The sequence below is a fragment of the Mauremys reevesii genome, linkage group 4 (assembly GCF_016161935.1).
Source record: "Mauremys reevesii isolate NIE-2019 linkage group 4, ASM1616193v1, whole genome shotgun sequence".
NCBI classification, from domain to species: Eukaryota; Metazoa; Chordata; order Testudines; family Geoemydidae; genus Mauremys; species Mauremys reevesii.
The window spans coordinates 27,537,641-27,556,145 of NC_052626.1; the positions used below are offsets into that span (position 1 = coordinate 27,537,641).

General features: G+C 45.3%; 1 protein-coding gene across 2 annotated transcripts in view; it reads left to right on the top strand.

Moving 5' to 3' along the window:
• The window catches only part of SYNE3 (spectrin repeat containing nuclear envelope family member 3), a 105,583-nt gene that overhangs the window by 76,351 nt on the left and 10,727 nt on the right, over positions 1-18,505 (top strand). For both annotated transcript variants that reach the window (XM_039533854.1, XM_039533855.1), the window contains 4 exons: positions 5,196-5,322; positions 6,229-6,384; positions 8,719-8,868; positions 11,813-11,851. In XM_039533854.1, coding sequence (XP_039389788.1) covers positions 5,196-5,322; positions 6,229-6,384; positions 8,719-8,868; positions 11,813-11,851 — 472 coding nt within the window. The remainder of the gene's footprint in view (positions 1-5,195; positions 5,323-6,228; positions 6,385-8,718; positions 8,869-11,812; positions 11,852-18,505) is intronic.

Sequence of the window (18,505 nt, forward strand, 5' to 3'; positions counted from 1 at the left end):
TTAATTAGGTCTTGCCGGCAGCTACGTGTCCCTTTGGAAGACATTCTTACCCCTGCCATTACCAGATGCCTTGGCTGTTACCTGTCAAGGAATGCTTCTTAATTAGAACCACACATTTCCTCTCCATCTCTGCTGTGAGCTCCTGGATTCTTTTACAAGTGGTTTGTCTGGATTACCACGTGCTTGGGAGGAGTTCTCCGGCTCTCGTGATTTCTGTGGGTGTCCTGGATTTTGTTGATAAATACACAAAGAAATAACAGGTTGGTCACCTGCTTCTGATGATTTTTTTTAAGAGCACTCTCAATTATTTTCATTTTGGAATTTGCTCCCTCAAATGAGACAAAAGTGCTTCTATCCATTAATGCTAATTTCTAGTTTATTTTCCATTCTGCATAAAAAGATCTTTCACATGGTACTTAACCTCACATTAGATTTGTGATGGGTTGGACCCCCCTTCTGGGATGCCATCTGATGTAATGGGATTTCACCGAGCCTGCCTGCTCCACTAGCCTGGGCTCCCTCTCCCTGTTTTGCTGAATTAGGCTCTCTAGCAGCACACGCAGACGCATAGGTAGGGACGCACCAGCTATAAAGTCACACAGAGGCTGCAAACAGCTCTCTATGAGAAGACTCAGCTAGGAAATCACCCAGCACTCAAGTACAGCTCCCCTCTGGAAAGTCTCCCCAAAATAATATTGTCTTGCGCTGTAGAGTAATCTATACAACGTAAGCTCATACATTCACCCCCTCCCTCAATGTGGAGGAAGATATGCACAACTTCTCCTCCCCTCCCCCCCACCCAATTAGAAATTGTGCAAACTGGGTTTAATAATAAACAAAAATAAGATAATTAACTATAAAAAGAAGATTTTAAGTGATTATAAGGGCTAGCAAACAGAACAAGGCAGATTACTAAGCAAATAAAACAAAACATACTAAGCTTAAGATCTTAGAGAGACTGGTTTCAAGAAATAATTTCTCACGCTAAATGTTTTAGGCAAGTTGCAGAGTTTCTGTAGCTTAGAGTTCCAGTTATTTCTCTTTACAGACTAGACTCCTGACTTAGTCTGGACTCAGCTCTTGCCTTTCCCACTGCTCAGTTCCTTTGTCCCCTCAGGTACTTTCAGCTGCCTTTCTTCTTGGGCAGGAAGGCAGTGGAGAAGAGTCTTGTTTGCCCTTACTGCCCAGCCTTAAATGAAATTTACATACAGCGGGAATCTTTTGTTTCCCACTCTTGACTTCCTCCTCCTTTTAGTGGAAAATTACTAGAAGTCCAAGAGGGTGTTTAGTACCAGGTGACAGGGCAACTGCCCTAGCAGTGTCAGCCTCTCAGGAAGGAGAGAGATTAGTTTTCAAAGGCTTATTGTTTCTTCCTAATGACCCATCAAGGCTGATGGCCTGTTGTCTGGTGGGTGTGCCCTAAATACACACACAGTTGTAATTGTTACATAATCAATATTCCTAACTTTAGATACAGAAATGATACATGCATACAAATTGGATAATCACATTCAGTAAATCATAACCTTTCTGATGATACCTTACAAGACCCATCTTGCATAAAATATATCTGTTATGCCATAAGCATATTTCCATAAAGAATATGGGGTGTAATGTCACAAGCTCCCTCTGGCTTTCACTCAGCCCTGACCTAGAACTCCAAGCTTGTCTCTCCCTTCCCACCAAACACTCTTGGCTCTGCCAGTGCTACTGTCTGACACCCGCTTTGTTTCCTTCTCCTTTTTCTACCTTCATGCCTTATTTCACGCTTCTCCTTCCCTCCTCTCCGCAACCCTTTAACCTGGCTACCACCACTTCCTCATTCAGATCCCACGTCTGCTGTGGCACCTCTGAGGATTAAGCTAATACAAATTATATTAAGAAATCCACATTTAGCAAAACCACCGAGATGTATCTGTGACCCTTTCCCTACCTCTCCCCTTACTCCATTTTTGTTTATGACCATCACTGCTTGTGTTATGTCCACACTGAGAGTGGGCTCCCTTCAGGCCATGGGCTGTGTAGTTATCTGTTTGAGTGCAGTTAGTGCACTGTCCAGCTGGCTGCTCAATGAATAAAATAACCCACCAATAACAATGACTAGCGTTCCTGCCATTATGCTCTCCTGTAACTGCCATGCCTCTTCTGCAGTGCAATCCCATCCCTCGGTCCATTGTATTCCCCTGTTTTAAAGCACATTTCTTCTCTCATAGGCTGGATCATCTTCCCAGACTCATCAACCCTTTTGGCTTACTCTGAAGCCTCTAATAATAAACTAATTATCTTCAAGTCCTGCCTGCTACTGCTCCAGAGTAAGGCTTGCTAAAATCTCTAACTGCTGCTGACTCACTAGGGGGCTCAGTACAACCCTCCCTTGATGTTTGGAGGCATTTCTTTCATTCATCATTTTTCAGGCTGTTGCATGTTTTTCTCTTGTCCAAACTTCTGTTAGCTGCTTTAGCCTCTCCCCCACCCCCCTCACTTTTTTTAAAATGAGCTGTTCTGTTATTGGTATGTCTTCACTGCAGAGGTAACTAGCGGTTTGCACTTGAGTTATTTCTCTCATGTTCGCCTAGCTCAAGTGAGAGCAGCTGCATTGCAAAATAACACTTGAGTTTCTGTGTCTGCACTGCACTGCACTGCACTCACTTGTGTGGCACTGAGACGTCGTAGGACACATCCCACGGTCACTCTGGGAATTCTTTCCCCGTGTGTTGAGAGATAGAGAGGGCCATAGCTATGCTCAATAGTGTAGCTGGTGGGATTCAGCAGAAGCAGTTGCTTCCGCTCAGGCCGGCAGGCGCGAAAGCGGCGCCTGCTGGCCGCATGGCCAGAGGAGCCATGGTGCAGCAGCGGCAGCCCGGCTCGGAAGCGCAGGATCGAAGGTGAGCAGGGGAGGGGGTTCCAGTTTGGGGTCGTGGCCAGAGGGGGAGCCCAGGGGGGGCGCCTTTTTTATGTTTTTTGCTCCCCCTACCCTGAAAACCTGGCTACGCCACTGGCTATGCTGCTGTAGCAGCTGTAGTGCAAACATGGCCTTAGACCTTGTCTACACTTTCATTTTATAGCGCTCTAACTTTATAGCGCTCTAACACCCCCCCTGAGCACAGCAAGTCTGAGCACTTTAAAGCACTAGTGTGGACAGGCCCCAAGTGCTGGGAGCTGTGCTCCCAGCACTTGGAGCTAATCCCCTCATGGAGGTGGATTACCAGCAGCGCTGGGAGAGCTGTGTCCCAGCGCTCACGCGTGACCACACTCACAGTTCAAAGCGCTGCCGCAGGAGTGCTCCCACTGTAGCGCTTTGAAGTTTCTAGTGTAGACGTAGCCTCAGCATTTCTGTGCCTCATTCCCCAACTGTAAAATGAGGATAATAATCCCTACCTCACAAGGATGCTGTGAGGCTAAATTCATCATAGCTGGTGAGTCAGTCAGGTATTCCCCTGAGGGGAGTTGTATAAGCAGCTTAGTTAGAGCATTCTGCCTGCACCATGCTCCCAGTCCCTGAGGCCTGGGAATGAAGGATATGTTTGGGAGCCAAACTCTGATCCCCTGGTGGCATTTCATTATCCGCAGTTTGCTAACTGGAGACCTTGAAAATAAAATGACGGCGTCAGTGGGCATAACTTACATATTCTAGCCATGTTAATTTTGTGAGCTTTCTGGATGTATGTAAATACAGCACTATATTTAACATATAGGTAATACCAGCAGACTTTGATATTAACTGTTTAGAATATTTTAGATTGTCAAAACATAGTTGTGCACCAAGAAACACTCCTGATATGGATCCTTAGATTCAGGACAGGATACTTAAAGAGGCAGAGCCTAAAATTACAGATGGGCCTGAACCAAACCCCAAGAGCCAAGAGCTCCCAAACTGAGAAAGTTTGGATCCAACTCGGGCCCATCTCTGTGTGGTAGGGGAAAATGAGGAATGGAAGGGCTAAAGGGATGCCAGCAACTTTTTAAAAAAAATCACCCTCTTTTCCAAAAATATTGTACTGATAGTCATTTTAGGTGTTAATAGTCACTCAGACAATGGAGGAAAAGGTTTCTCATGTTGTTTACTATATATATTTTGACAGTACTTTGTTTGTTGTTAATTTCACTGGTTCCCATGTGTAGTATTTCCACACTATGGTAATGGAGAGAAAATATTTTTTAAATATGAAAATGTGATTGTAAAACCCACAAAATCTGGCAGAGAAACTCAGGCTCAGAGCCTGAAACTACCTTCAACTTTCCTTTTTCAAAGAGCCTAGATTTCAAGTTGACAGTATCCCTTTCAGGGACTAGCCCATAGTCATGCAGGAACTCTGTGGTAGACAGGACTAGAACCCAGGTCAGGTGACTCCTGCTGTTGTGCCTTAACCACAAGACCATCCTTCTCTTCTGAAAGTACATCAACTGTACTTTTCCAAGGAGCCACTTCTGGAGTTGGCTCTTAATGTTTTGCAACGTTCTAAGCAGAGCTAATATTCTTTCCTACCTATCTATACTCATTGTATTTATAGCAGCATTCACTATAGTACCTAGTGCTGTTCAGATTTGCAGGTCCCTGCTGTACTTCTAACAAAGTGCTGTGCATGTGCATGTACCCATATTCATACAAAAATAACCTGCACCAACTTGTACGCTGTGGAGCTACATTTATATGATTAGGGTTACTGGTGATGCTCCAGTGATTACTCGCTACTAGAAAAACCTCTTGGTGCCCTAATCAGCCAGACATGACCCCAGTAGAGGGAGGAGTCACCAGAACTGCTACATGGGACAGTAGTGGGGGGCATCCAAGTTTGAGTCCCGTGCTTTTTCATTTGCTTTCCAGGGGCTTGAAGCAGTGTAGAGACAGGGGGCTCAAGATGGTGCAAGGAGGGAGCATGTCAAGGACATCAACAGACCGGCTGAAGTATTAAAGCCTATCAGTGGTGTTGCTTGTGCAGAGAAGAGTGTTGTTCTGATAACTTTCCTTAAAGAGCTACGAGTCAGCGCTAGCACTGGGTACTACTAATACTGTGTGACCCTGCTGATTTGTTACTTGTTCTTACTTTATTAATAGTAAGGAGATAGTAAGGAAATAATAATATTTTTAAGCATAGGTATGTTGGTTTGGTTCCCCACCCCTTCCCCCCATTCCATGAATGTATCAGTTGTCAGATGCATCACTGCATTGACTTCTCTGATTTTGTATTTTCAAGCCTCCTCAGCAGCATTCAGCCAAATACAACAGTGGTTGATACGGGGAAGAATATAACCGTCATGGGTAAGACACTGATGACTGGGTTGGCCTTCGGCTCTTCAGAGGTAACTCTCAAGCACTCCCAGGTGAGAGAAGTAATCTGTATCAGCGTTCCTTAATAACTTTACAAAGCCCATTTCCCCTTGGCTCTGTCTGATACCATATGTAAAACTCTCCAATTTGCAAAGTTCAGCAAACATCTGAAAGGTGGGGATCAAGGCTCTGAGCCTCACTGGGTCATTAGAAAGCACATCTGACATCTTCAATTTGCAAAGGCTGATGTAGGAGCATAGCTTCATGACTCCCATACAAATCAGTGGAAGTCACTCAGCCAAACTCCCATGTACTGTTTTGGATATGAAACGGTATGTGTTATAGTAGAAACCCTTGTAAATAGTACCATTATGCCAGGCAGGGAGTTAGGGAAAAAACCACCTGGAATCTTCTGTGTTTTGCTAAATTCCTCATTCCACTGTCAAATTTTAGTAGAGCAAACCCAGTGCCAGATTCTCAGATGGTGTAAATCAGCATAGCTCCAGTGCAGATGGTTTACACCAGCTGAGGACCTGGCCCTCCATCTCCTTCCTGTGACCAGTTAATTATAACATGAATCACAGATGGATGGTGCCTCCTGCTCCATTTCCAATTATTTTGTCCTTCTACATACATAACTCCTATGAAAATCATAGGGGATTTTGTCTACATAGGAAATCCAGACCTAAAGTTCTTCCTTATATTGGGAGCCTGTGGGACTTGAGACTTCAGTGGAAGGTGAGGGTCCTCAGCACCTCTCATGAGGTACTCAGCACTTTGTAGAATTGGCTTCAGTTGAGATGAGACAGGAGAGACCAGACCTGGACCCTGGTGATGATCCACTGGAGTCAATGGGAGTTCAACAGGAACATGACTGGCTGTTGGTGACTGAAGGCAGTAATAATAATGTGTGTTTCCTTTTTTATAAATTCCTTTTTGGGTTTTGTTCTGTGACTCAGGTGAATGTGAGCAAAGAGGAAGAGAACAGTCACCTCCTTAAACTCATGAAGGACTTTGAACAGTGGTTACATGTAGAAAATGACAAACTGAGCAAGATTCTTGTCACGAAACCCTCCAGTTTTGAAGAAGTTAAAGCAATACACAGCAAGCTGAAGGTTGGTTTTCAAACACTAATTTTCGGAGTGTAGGGAATTATGTTGGGAGATGAACATAAGAATGGCCATCCTGGGTCATACCAGTGATCTGTCTAGCCCAGTATCCTGTCTTTTCACAGGGGCCAGTGCCAGATTGTTCAGAGGGAATGAACAGAACAGGGCAATTAACAAGTGATCCATCCCCTGTCGTCCAGTACCAGCTTCTGGCAATCAGAGGTTTAGGGACACGTGCAGCATGGGGTTGCATCCCTGCATATCTTAGCTAATGGGCATTAATGGACCTGTCCTCCATGAACTTACCTAATTCTTTTTTGAATCAAGTTATACATTTGACCTTCACAACATCCTCTGGCAGCAAGTTCCACAGGTTGACTGTGTGTTGTGAGAAGAACTACTTCCTTATGTTTGTTTTAAACCTGCTGTCTATTAATTTAATTGGGTGATCCCTAGTTCTTGTGTTATATGAAGGAGTAAATAACACTTCCCTATTCACTTTCACCACACATTCGTGTTTTTACAGACCTCTATCATATCCTCCCTCACCTCAGTCATCTCTTTTCTAAGCTGAGCAGTCCCAGTCTTTTTAATCTCTCCTCATATGGAATTTGTTCCATACCCCTAATCACTTTTGTTGCCCTTCTCTGTATTTTGTTCCAATTCTAATACCTTTTCTGAGATGGGGCAACCAGAACTGCATGCAGTATTCAAGGGGTGGTCGTACCATGAATTTATACAGTGGCATTTATACATTGAGTGGATGTTTTCAGAGAACTATCTACAGTGACTCCAGGATCTCTCTCTTGAGTGGTAGCAACTAATTTAGACACCATCATTTTATATGTGTAGTTGGGATTATCTTTTCCAATGTTCATTACGTTGCACTTGTCAGCACTGAATTTCATCTTTCTATTTTGTTGCCCAGTCTAGTGAGATCCCTTTGTAACTCTTCACAGTCAGCTAACCTCTTACTGGTTTTTTTTATTTGGGGTTTACATGCAGTTTGAGCCTCTATTATGGCGTTTTAAAATAGTTTCCATGCATCTTGCAGGCATTTCACTCTTGTGAATGTTCCTTTTAATTTCCATTTAACTAGCTTCCTTTTTTTTGTGTAGTTCCCCTTTTTGAAGTTAAATGCTACTGTGATAGGTTTCTTTGGTGTCTACATATACCACAACCACCACTCCTCCCCAGCACTGTGGGGGGTCATGTGGGGGGTGGTCACAGGGGTTACTCCCCTGACTCCCAGCTTCTCCCCCTAAAAAAATTTCCCCACCAGTTGCTGTCCCAGCCCATCAAGGTAAGCAGCTGGCATGCCAGGACACATTGTTTACTTAGGTTTACCTCTGTGCCTGCGGATGTTGGAGGTAAACAAATCATCTCAGCCTGCCAGTGGCTTATCCTGATGGCCTGGGAGCCAAAGCTGGCTGACCCCTGAATTATAGGGTTGGCTTATGAATGGGTTATAAAAATTTTCCATTTTGACGTATCCATCTTGGGGGGGAGGGGTCGGCTTATAAACAAATCGGCTTATGATTGAGTATATACGGCATGTATGTTTCTAATAGCTGAATCCCTGGTTACTATTATCTGTTTGTGCCTTATCATTGGGATTATAGGGGTATAATAGGGGTATCCTCAGTGCAAGAGGATACCGTGATATCATCTGGAGGGAGGGTCCCAACTACGGTATCTTTTCCCTCCATTCCAGCTTGATGTTCTTCTTTCCCAAGACTTTCATCCTCCTCCACAGTACAGAGGCTGAAATGTGGCCAGGAGCCTTTCCAAATTATTTAAAAGCTAAAATCAGCATCCAGGGCCATATCACATCTCCCTGCTATAGAACTCACAGGAGAGGTGGGTGTCCTGGGAAGCACTGGAGTTTTCCACAAATATTCCACTCCTTGAGGGGAGATCTGTAAGAGCCCCCATGCTGCAATGGAAAGTGGAGAGTCGTACTACAGCATTTGTGTATGTCACAAACAGCTTTGTTTGGCACAGATATTCTAATATTTGTGGCTAAAAATCTGTCTTTTATTTTTTTATCCTTAGCATTTTAATACTTATAACCAATAGAATAAAATCCATCAACAGTTACAACTATTAGAGCAAACCTAACAATAAAAATCCTCAATTTAGAGAAATCCTGCAGCTGGAGACCACCCTAGATGCATATATGATAGCAAAATAAAACTAAATGCATAAACATAATAAATTTAGAGTTCCCACCAACTGGATACAACGCTAATATCCTTTAAAATGACTAAATCTCTTGTGTTGGCAAGGCAGTGATTCCTTTAAATGCCATGTTGCTAATGAGCTTGTCTTTCCCTGAAGGAGCTGCAGTCTCGTGTTCCTGAGGGGCAATGTCTTTTCGAAGATCTCCGTAGTCTTCAGACAGTTGACGGGACCTCTGAAGATGTGGAGGACCTGCGTTATCAATGGATGCTCTACAAATCTAAACTCAAAGACTCCAGCAGCTCGTTGGTAGGTGAACAGGCAGCAGAGTTGTTAGTATTAAAGACACTGTAGTACTTTTCCAAGATTCTTTTAAGTAACCACTGCTTTTTGACAAATATGGTCCCAATCCAGCAAGGACATAAACATATGCTTAACTTTAAGCATATAAGTAATCCCATTGAAGTCAATTGAATATATTTAAATTGTGACATGGTCAGGCTAATGTATCTAGCTTCGACCAGAAGAGAGTGGTCAAAGCTAGATACATTAGCTCCAGGTTAAGCAGGTCCCTTTTCCCTGGGTAAGATAACAGGGACTATTCCAGAACACTCAGGAACTTTCTAGAACTAATTAAGGCAGGCAGGCTAATTAGGACACCTGTAGCCAATTGGGAAGTTACTAGAATTAATTAAGGCTAATCAGGACACCTGATATACAAAGTCTCTCACTCCAGTTGGTGTGTGCGTAAGGAGCTGGGAGTGAGAGGATGTGCTGCTGGAGGACTGAGGAGTACAAACGTTAACAGACATCAGGAGGAAGGTCCTGTGGTGAGGACAAAGAAGGTGTTGGGAGGAGGCCATGGGGAAGTAGCCCAGGGAATTGTAGCTGTCGTGTAGCTGTTCCAGAAGGCACTCTAGACAGCTGCAGTCCACGGGGACCTGGGCTGGAACCTGGGGTAGAGGGCGGGCCCAGGTTCCCCCCAAAACCTCCCAACTCCTGATCCAACACAGGAAGATCTCTGAGGCTAGCAAAATCCGCCAATAAGTGCAGGACCCACCGAGGTAGAGGAGGAACTTTGTCACAATATATACACACACTTTCAATATTCAGTTAGAAATCCTGTGGCCTCTTTGTCTCCACACAAGCAATGCTCGTTACTTTTGCTTGAGTAAAGACTTCAGATTTGACCCAATAGTGATATCATCTAACATGATATCATGTAAGGGACTGGGGCATAGATGGTCTTACCTAGTGGTCTCAGCTGGGCTGAGGTCTGCCCACCAGGGACAGGAGTTGCTGGGCTGGAGTTGGAGGAATCGCAAGGCTAGGTCTCATAAACAAGTGTCAGGATCAGTCAGGCCAGGGTCGGAGACTGAGAGGCAAGAATCAAGGTTGAAGTCACTTGGAGTCAGAGATCAGATATTAGGAGTAGAGGCGAAGTCTGGCATTGCAGCAGACTGAAATCTGTGTAGTTGCCCAGACAACTCCTGGGGCAACCACTGGGGTTAAGTAGGGGCACTTGGCCAAACAGAGGGCTACAGGGTACTGTCAATCCGAGTCTCTTAGGTTCTATTTCCTGTGGCACCTACTCTCCACAGTGCTCCCTGGCTATGTCTCCATATGGCCTCCTAGTGGGAATATCAACTCCTCTACATTCTACAGACCTGGGTTCTAGTCTCTGGGTCCTTACACCATGTATCATAGAATACCAGGGTTGGAAGGGACCTCAGGAGGTCATCTAGTCCAACCCCCTGCTCAAAGCAGGACCAATCCCCAATTAGTAATTGTGTGTGTGTGTGAGAGAGAGAGAGAACTTCCTCTAAGACAAGTACTGAGGAAATCCCAATCAGGGGCTTCCTTCTCTCCCCCACAGAATGTTCTTTTGCACAGTTACTGTAACAAGGTTATACGTCCACAGAACTCTACTTGTAGAATTGTCTTCTGTTCTGTGGTGCTCTGTGAGCCATTGTGATCAGTATAGTCAAGAACAGAACAGATTGTTTCAGAAAGAAACTACAGAAGGAGCCAGATTCTTTATAAGATTCGCTTCATGGGCTAAGCATTTGGAATGGTATAAAGAGCTGATGTCATAGACAATTGTAATGGATTTTAATGTGAGGACCAAAGTATAGGTCTGGGTAAACATAAAGCTTTATATCAGAGAGTTGTATATGAAAGCTCTGTAAAGAAGGTGGAGTTTATCCAGTAAGAAATACACCTCTACCCCGATATAACGCTGTCCTCGGGAGCCAAAAAATCTTACCACATTATAGGTGAAACCGCGTTATATCGAATTTCCTTGGATCCACTGGAACGCACAGCCTCACCCCCCCCGGAGCGCTGCTTTACTGCGTTATATCTGAATTTGTGTTATATCGAGTCGTGTTATATCAGGGTAGAGGTGTATTGCAAATAATGATAAAGATATTTGCAGTTAGTTTTAGCATAAATTTGCATAGTTAAGTCCTTATTTTCTGAAGCGACTAGTGATTCTGGGTGCCAAACTTTGAGATCTGGTTTTCAGATTGTGGGTACCTGGCACTTTCGGCAATAAATCCTCTTTAAAGTATTGTAACTTGGGCACCTGAAAAATGACCCACCTAAAATGACTCAATATTTCGATTTCAGAGTGGTAGCCGTGTTAATTTGTATCAGCAAAAAGAACGAGGAGTACTTGTGGCACCTTAGAGACTAACACATCTGAGTATAGGCTTTTGTGGGCTAAAACCCACTTCATCGAATGCGCATCTTGGTTGTAAGGTGTAGGAGAAAATCTGTAATTTTTGTCCCTCTCCGCTAGTCTTCAAAGAAGCTGTCAATGAGTTTCAAATTGAAAGTATTTATTTAGAACACAAATTCTTTGATTTGCAGTGGAGATGAAGAGCAGTCTCTGTTAATCAGAAATAGTGTAAAATCAGAGTTATTGTGTGGTACATTTTTTGCCCAAGTACCTTGTGTAAGAATACATTTAGTCAATAGGTGTCAGTAAAATCAAAGCTATTTCTTAGGTAACACTGCATCTGACTTACATTGTTAGGAAACAAAATCCATTTGGGTTTTATTCCTGATGTGCATTTAAAAGCTCATTAAACACCAGTCACCTGCTGTTTCAGCCTATCCAGATGACCAGAAATTTGAAAGAAATGTTCCCCCTGTGAAATGAATATTCCGTTATAGGTTCCACTGGGATCTCAGGTTCATGGTATTTTGTGTTTGTGTTTATTTTTTTTTTTATTTTTTTTTTAAACAGACTCCTAGATCTTTGGAAGAACCCGATGGATTCAGAAAGGTACAATATTTTCCAATCATTAAACTCAGAAGTGTTAGATTAGAAGTTTCACAGGTAATTACTTTTAAATGAGATTTTTTTTAAGGGTCTTGAAAAGAGTTGGTTGCATTAGGATAAGTGTTTATGTAAAGTACCTTAATAAGGAAGCTGCTCTTCTACAAGGCCTGGTGTACATTTAAAAATTAGATCAACCTAGCTACGTTGTTCAGGGCTATGAATTTTTTTTTTTTTTTTTTGCACCCTGAGCACCGTAACTAGATTGACCTAACCCCCAGTCGAGATGAGGCTAGGTTGATGGAAGAATTCTTGCGCTGACCTACCTACCACCTCTTGGAGAGTTGGGTTAACTACTTCAACAGAAGAATCCATTCCATTGGTATAGGCTACACTTTGGTTGTAAGCGACACAGATGCAATGCTGTAGCTGAGCTGCTGTAGCAGCTATAGTGTAGACCAGTGGTTTTTAACCCATGGGCTGCTTGCAGCCCAGTTAGCACACAGCTGAGGCCCACATGACATCCTCAGGGCCATACAGGTAGTGTATATGTAGTGTGGATGCGTCCCACATAACACATAGAGGAGAAGTGCATATGCGGCCCACAGTGGTAAAGAGGTTGAGAAACACTGGTGTAGACATACCCCAAGTTTAAAAAGGAGAAGCAGTTTCCTTTTTAAGGGGATTAAATTCCTTCTGCTCTCAGAGTATTGCCCTTGGACTATACTACCATCACAGAAGCATAGGAACTGGATGTCTGTCCATCTCCTGTGTAGATGAGGGTGAACAGGTTTGAAACTACCTAATAATTTAGGAGCTTACGTCCTCTCCTCAGCATTCCCTATTGGCTGTGTTAGGTAGCTCTCCCTCAGTGTGTGCTGGCTTTTATGAATCCTGTTCTTAGGTGCCTATCTGTCCCTGTGCTTGGGGAATCTGGGCACCTAACTCGGTGCTGTGGATTCCACTAGGCAGCGGGATGCCTAAACGGTATGCACTGCAATCCTGAGCCTAAGCTCCTTGGTAGATCTAGCCCTTAGGAGCCTAAATCTCATTGGAAGTCAACACTAGCCTGGTGGTCTTTGCGGAGTCCCAGAATTGAGCAATCCCCCTAGTGTGGTCTTGTGTAACTGAATCACACTGTGTGGTGCTTGCACAACTCTCTTACAGAATTGTAAATCCCTTGTTTACAAGTTCCCTACTGATTAATGGTTGTTTAAGGCTGGCCTGGGTGTTGGTCAGCTCCTTTGTTGTTACTGGAGGACTATCAGTGGGCGACTCCCAAACTCACAACATATTTCAGTAACAACCATAGAACAGAATCTCTTCATTTCATACACACTAACGATATACATATTTTGACAGAACAGTCGGTCTCAGCAGATATCTTACATGGCACACTTTGTATGAAACAACACACCCATATATGAATGATGGATAGGGGGGTTACTGGGTGCTACTGTGGGGTACAGTGTGTCACAGGTTCCTAATTCACATTTTGGAATTTTAATTTAGCTCATCCAATCCATGGGGTTGTGAGTTCAATCCTTGAGGGGGGCCACTTAGGGATCTGGGGCAAAAACCTGTCTGGGGATTGGTCCTGCTTTGAGCAGGGGGTTGGACTAGATGACCTCCTGAGGTCCCTTCCAATCCTGATAGTCTATGATTCTATGTCCCTTCAAGTGAAAAATTGTGGGTAAAGTAAGGTAATTTGCCTAATGCTGTTAGACTAAGCCCTGATTCTGTGCAGCATTCTGTGAAGGAATTTCTCTTGGGACTCACATAAAAGGCTGAAACAACAAAGAGCAGAGACAGTAGAGGAGACAAAAAGGGTTAGGCTTGAAAGAAAAGAAGAAAACACCAGCTTTTGATTAAAGTTAAGGAGCAGTTCTTCTTTTGGGGCCTGATCTTGAGTCTTTCTATTGCCCTTAATGGGATTGAATCAAGCCCTTTATCGCTACCTCCATTTGCTTGGTTCATAAATAAAGATGGCTCCCACTTTACATCATCTCATCTGCCTTGTTATTAGATGGTACAGACTGAGACTTTATTTAGACAATGCAAAGTTAAATGAATGAATAATGAGTTTTGTGATTATATCACCACACAAATAACTCTTGATCAAATAACTCCCTCTGAGAAGCACATCCCATTCCTGTTAAGAGATGCTGAACACTCACACCTGGCATTAAGTCTCCTTGTTATGCACACATGGATCTTGTCATCCCTAGCTCCTTCCCATGCCAAGGCTTCCCAGTGCAGCAAGGCTACTCCCCAGGTGTACAAAGGATGCAGTAAAGCCCTACCCAGCTCATATCCTGGTGAAGTGCTAGTATGTGCAGTGTGATACCCACACCTCTCGAGTAATTCTGGCCAATCTTGAACCCTTACGGTAACCCCCAGAGCCTTTTCCTTATTGTACTTGCAGCTCAGCACTACGGGCTGGGTGTAATGAGCCAAACAGAAAGATCACTGGATTTTTTTCAGCATGATAGCTCAAGTGGCAAGAATCTTCCCTTAAGTTCCTTATCAGCCTAGGAAAACAATGTGGCATCTTAATTCTTGCTGTAGAGGCTGTCAGACATTGAGTAAAACTACTTTTCCATGGTAATGACCCTAAAGGGAAAGTTCAACGAACCGATCAAGGACTTCTGTTTTAATATGGCTCTCTTGATCAGAGTCACATGTAGTGGAAAATGCTTGTGGCTTTTGTATCTCCACTGAGCAGTGAGATTCCATCCTTGACATCAGCACAGCATCTTAATGTTGGCTGGTACTCAGTCTCTCTCATCCTCCTGAGCCATGTCCAGATACACTGGTAATTTCTGATGATACCTGCATGAAATATTGGCAGGTTAGTATCAGTTAGGCCCACAGTAGGCAAATCATCCCTGCCGAGAAGTACTGATGCCCTTCCCTGCAGGGCCGCCCGGGAGGGGCAAGTGAGGCAATTTGCCCCAGGCTCCAGGCCCTGCAGGGGCCCCCATGAGAATATAGTATTCTATAGTATTGCAACTTTTTTTAATGGAAGGGACCCCCAAAATTGCTTTGCCCTGGGCCCCCTGAATCCTCTGGGCAGTCCTGCTTCCCTGACTTCTGAACGACTACCCAGTGCAAAGGGAGAGAGACAAAGAAATTCAGAAAAAGAACCAGAACACGCTGTGGGCGAGTTCCCTTTGCACCTAAAAGAACATTATCAGACGGCTCTAGGTGTCGGGTGATTTAGAAATGCTAATGATCCAGATGCTGCTCTCATTTACACCCACCTTACACCTGTGATGGTCCATGGACCTCAATGAAGTTATCCCAGATTCATATTGCTGCCACTGAAAGCAGAATTGGGTCCGTTATGACCTGCTGTACATCTATGAGTTAAACATCCCCCGACATAACAGCATGCGGTCTAGCTCACGAGAATTAGAGAGTGACATTGACCGGTCTGGTCTCAGGGCTTGGCTACACTTACAAGTTGCAGCGCTGGTGGAGGCTTTCCAGCGCTGCATTTACACCCACACCACACTGCAGCAACAGCACCGCTGCTGCAACTCCTGGCTGAGCTGCTCTGAAAACGGTTCCGGTTGGGGTTAAGAGTGCAGCGTGAGCTGGTCTGCTCAGCGCTGCTCACCCTCGGACACTCACCAGCCCCTCCTCCAGGGAAGGAGGGAAGGAGGAGCTGTTCCAGAATTCTGCACATCAGTTTGCACTCTACTTGCACTCTGCTGCTCTTGCCTCAGGTTCTTTAAATGCCCTGGAAATTTAAAAATCTCCTTCCTGCTTGTTTGCAGCAGCCCAGTGGTATCAGTTATAGTTAATCAGTTACAGGTTACAGGTAACCATGCCTCCCATGCCAGCGCCCAGCATGCAGGCATGGAGCAGGAGCACATTGCAGGACGGCAGGACCTCATGGGTGTTCTGGGGCACAGCTGCGCTCAGCCGCCCCTGCGCTCCGGCCGTGGGAATGAGCATATCTCATGAGCTGATAGGGGGGATCTGCGGGATAGGGGCCATCAGGCAGAAAGTTAGCAGAGCTGAAAGAGCTAAGGCCCCTGAAGGGGAGAGGAGAATCCGATCCGCCGGCCTGCCGACTCCGCCGCTTTACGGACAACATGACACAACACTTGGGGGTGACCAGGGTGACCCCCCAGGAGACGAGGCTGGGGGGGAGACAGGGGGAGCAGGCTGGGGAGAGGGAGGAGAGAGGGGGGAGGAGGGGAGGAGAGGGGAAGGCTGGGAAGGGGGGAGAGGAGGCAAGAGCCTGGAGCTGGCAGGCCCTTCCAGGAGCTCTTCTCAAGCCAGGAGGAAGCCAGCAGCAGCGCAGAGCAGGAAGCACAGGCAGAGCAGAGGTGGCGGTAAGCGGCTTTTATTTTTTTTTGGGTTTGCTTCTGGAGTGTTAGGAAGGGGGAAGGGGAGATGCAGGCATGGAGATGCATGGAATCACCCGTTGATGTGGTCGTTCATCTGCCCACTCACGCATCAGTCGCATCTCATCCAAAGCAGCGCAAGGCCAGATCAATAGGCCTGCGCACTGCCAGTCAGGGTTTATAGTGAGAGCCACTGTGTCCGCCACTCCACGCTCGCGCCCGCGTCCTTCTCGGCGGCCAGCTGACCATTTCTAATTTCCACGCTGCTCGCATCCCAGTGCCTCGAATCCCGGCTGAAGTAAACCCTCTGTTCCCTAGTGTGACTGAGTATCTTAACATCTCCAGGGATAAGTCCTGTGAGAAAAAATGAGAGACTCTTTAGTGAAGAGATAGGAGATAAGATCACCCATGCATCTTCACCCTCAACCCTCCCAGCACTCCAGATTACCCAAGCAATCCCTCCTCTCTCACACTCTCTCCCCACCTCCTTTCTCCCTCCTGTCTGTGTTTTTTTTTGCTTTCTTGAATGCAAGAAAGTTTGTGCTGGCAGAAGTGGTGTGAGAAGAACTCAATGTAACTGCCCTCAGTGTGACAATGCTGCCCGTGTTAAAATGTTGTTTCTTGTGTGTACAGTGAATGTGAGGCTCATGTTGTGACTGAATCCCCAGATGAGCAAAATCACAGAGGAAAAAAAAGAAAAGAAGCAAAAAGAGAAAAGAAAAAAATGAAGAAGAGAGACATGCTGAAAAAAAAGAATTAGAGAGGAAAAAAGAGAAAAAAGGGAAGCAAGGAGAGCGAGAAAAGGAAGAGGAGAGGAAAGCTGAGAGTCTGCCACTAAGCATGGAGCGGCCCAACTACAGTCTGCTAGCCCTCCCCGGAGTCTATAAGTGTGCCGCAGCCCCACCCCTCCAGCACCCCCCCACCTACTCCCCAGCCTTCCCCCCCAGCTTGCCTCCCCTTTCCCCTCCATCTCAACCACCCACACACCCACTCCCCACAGCTCCCTCTGCAACCCAGCCAGCTCCTGTACTCACCACCCAACCCCTCCACCCTGAAGCATTCCACCACCCTTCATGCCAGGGCATATGCAACATATGCACCCTAAGTTCACACAGCAAAATTGCAATATGCAAAATCCAGATGTAAACTTGTGATCTGTCAAGTCTGTCACACTAAGTTGTTAATTTCTCTTTGTGTGGTTCGTTGTGTTAATGAAATGTTGTTTGTCTGTCTGTCTGTCAATTCTTTTTTTTTTAACAGAAAAACATTATTTGATTTTTATTAGCTTAATTTAGCAGATAGAGGAACTGCAAAAGATATTATTATTATGATAATATTAGAATATTATATAAAGAAGTAATATTCAAGCAGTAGTGTAAACAAAATGCATCTGTTGGCTTTCAGCCTCAAACTGCCTCCTCTATTAGCCCTGCTCTCTGGCTGTGCATATTCAGCCTCTATTGCCCCTCTCTGGCTCTGCTGCTCTCATCTCTATCAGCCCTTCCCTCCCATATGATGGGCCTCACCCAGGGAAATGTTTTTCAGCTTCCACTGCTATCCTGATGAGGGTAAGCCATTTCCTATTCAGCAGGGCATGACTTTGCTGCGTCTAGTTCTCTATACTCCCCAGCCCATCTGTCCAAAAACGCTTAAACGCCCACCTTTACTTCTCCCTGTCATGCTCAGCTCAGCGCCGGGCTGGCGCTTGGCCCTTCCTTGCTCTCAGCCTGCTTCAAGGTATAGGGCTTGGCGCAGCAAAGGGTATGGGCTGGGTCCAATCACAGTGGGCATTCAGGCATCCCCCTCTGTGTGATCTTCTCCTGTCTGGGTGTCTGGCTGCCTGCATCTCTTCCTACAGGCCACTGAAAGTCATGATGCGCTCCATGAACCCTGGCAGGCGTAGCCTTGTAACCACGTGTGCCCCATGTGATCCACAAGCGCCGCGAGAACCATAGAGAAATACCCCTTGCACACCATACCCTGATTGCCAGGTTGGGGGCAGAACCAGGGAATGCATCCATCCTATCCGCCTCAGGGTCTATGAACCCTCCACGTGCAAAGCCATCCACACGTCCAGCACGCCCCAGAGTCACGGTCTTTCTTAGCAGGATTCTGATTAATTGCAGCTGCAAACTTGCATGCAAACGACAGTCCATTTTCCAAGACACTCTTCCCAAACTGGTTCCCGACCGACCGTGCTAGTCTCTGATTTGCCGACTGATCAGATTTGCCATCCACAGTCGCTTTTTCACCGCTAGGGCTCCTGCGCCATTAGTTGGGGCAGCTCTCAGCCAGAGTGGGC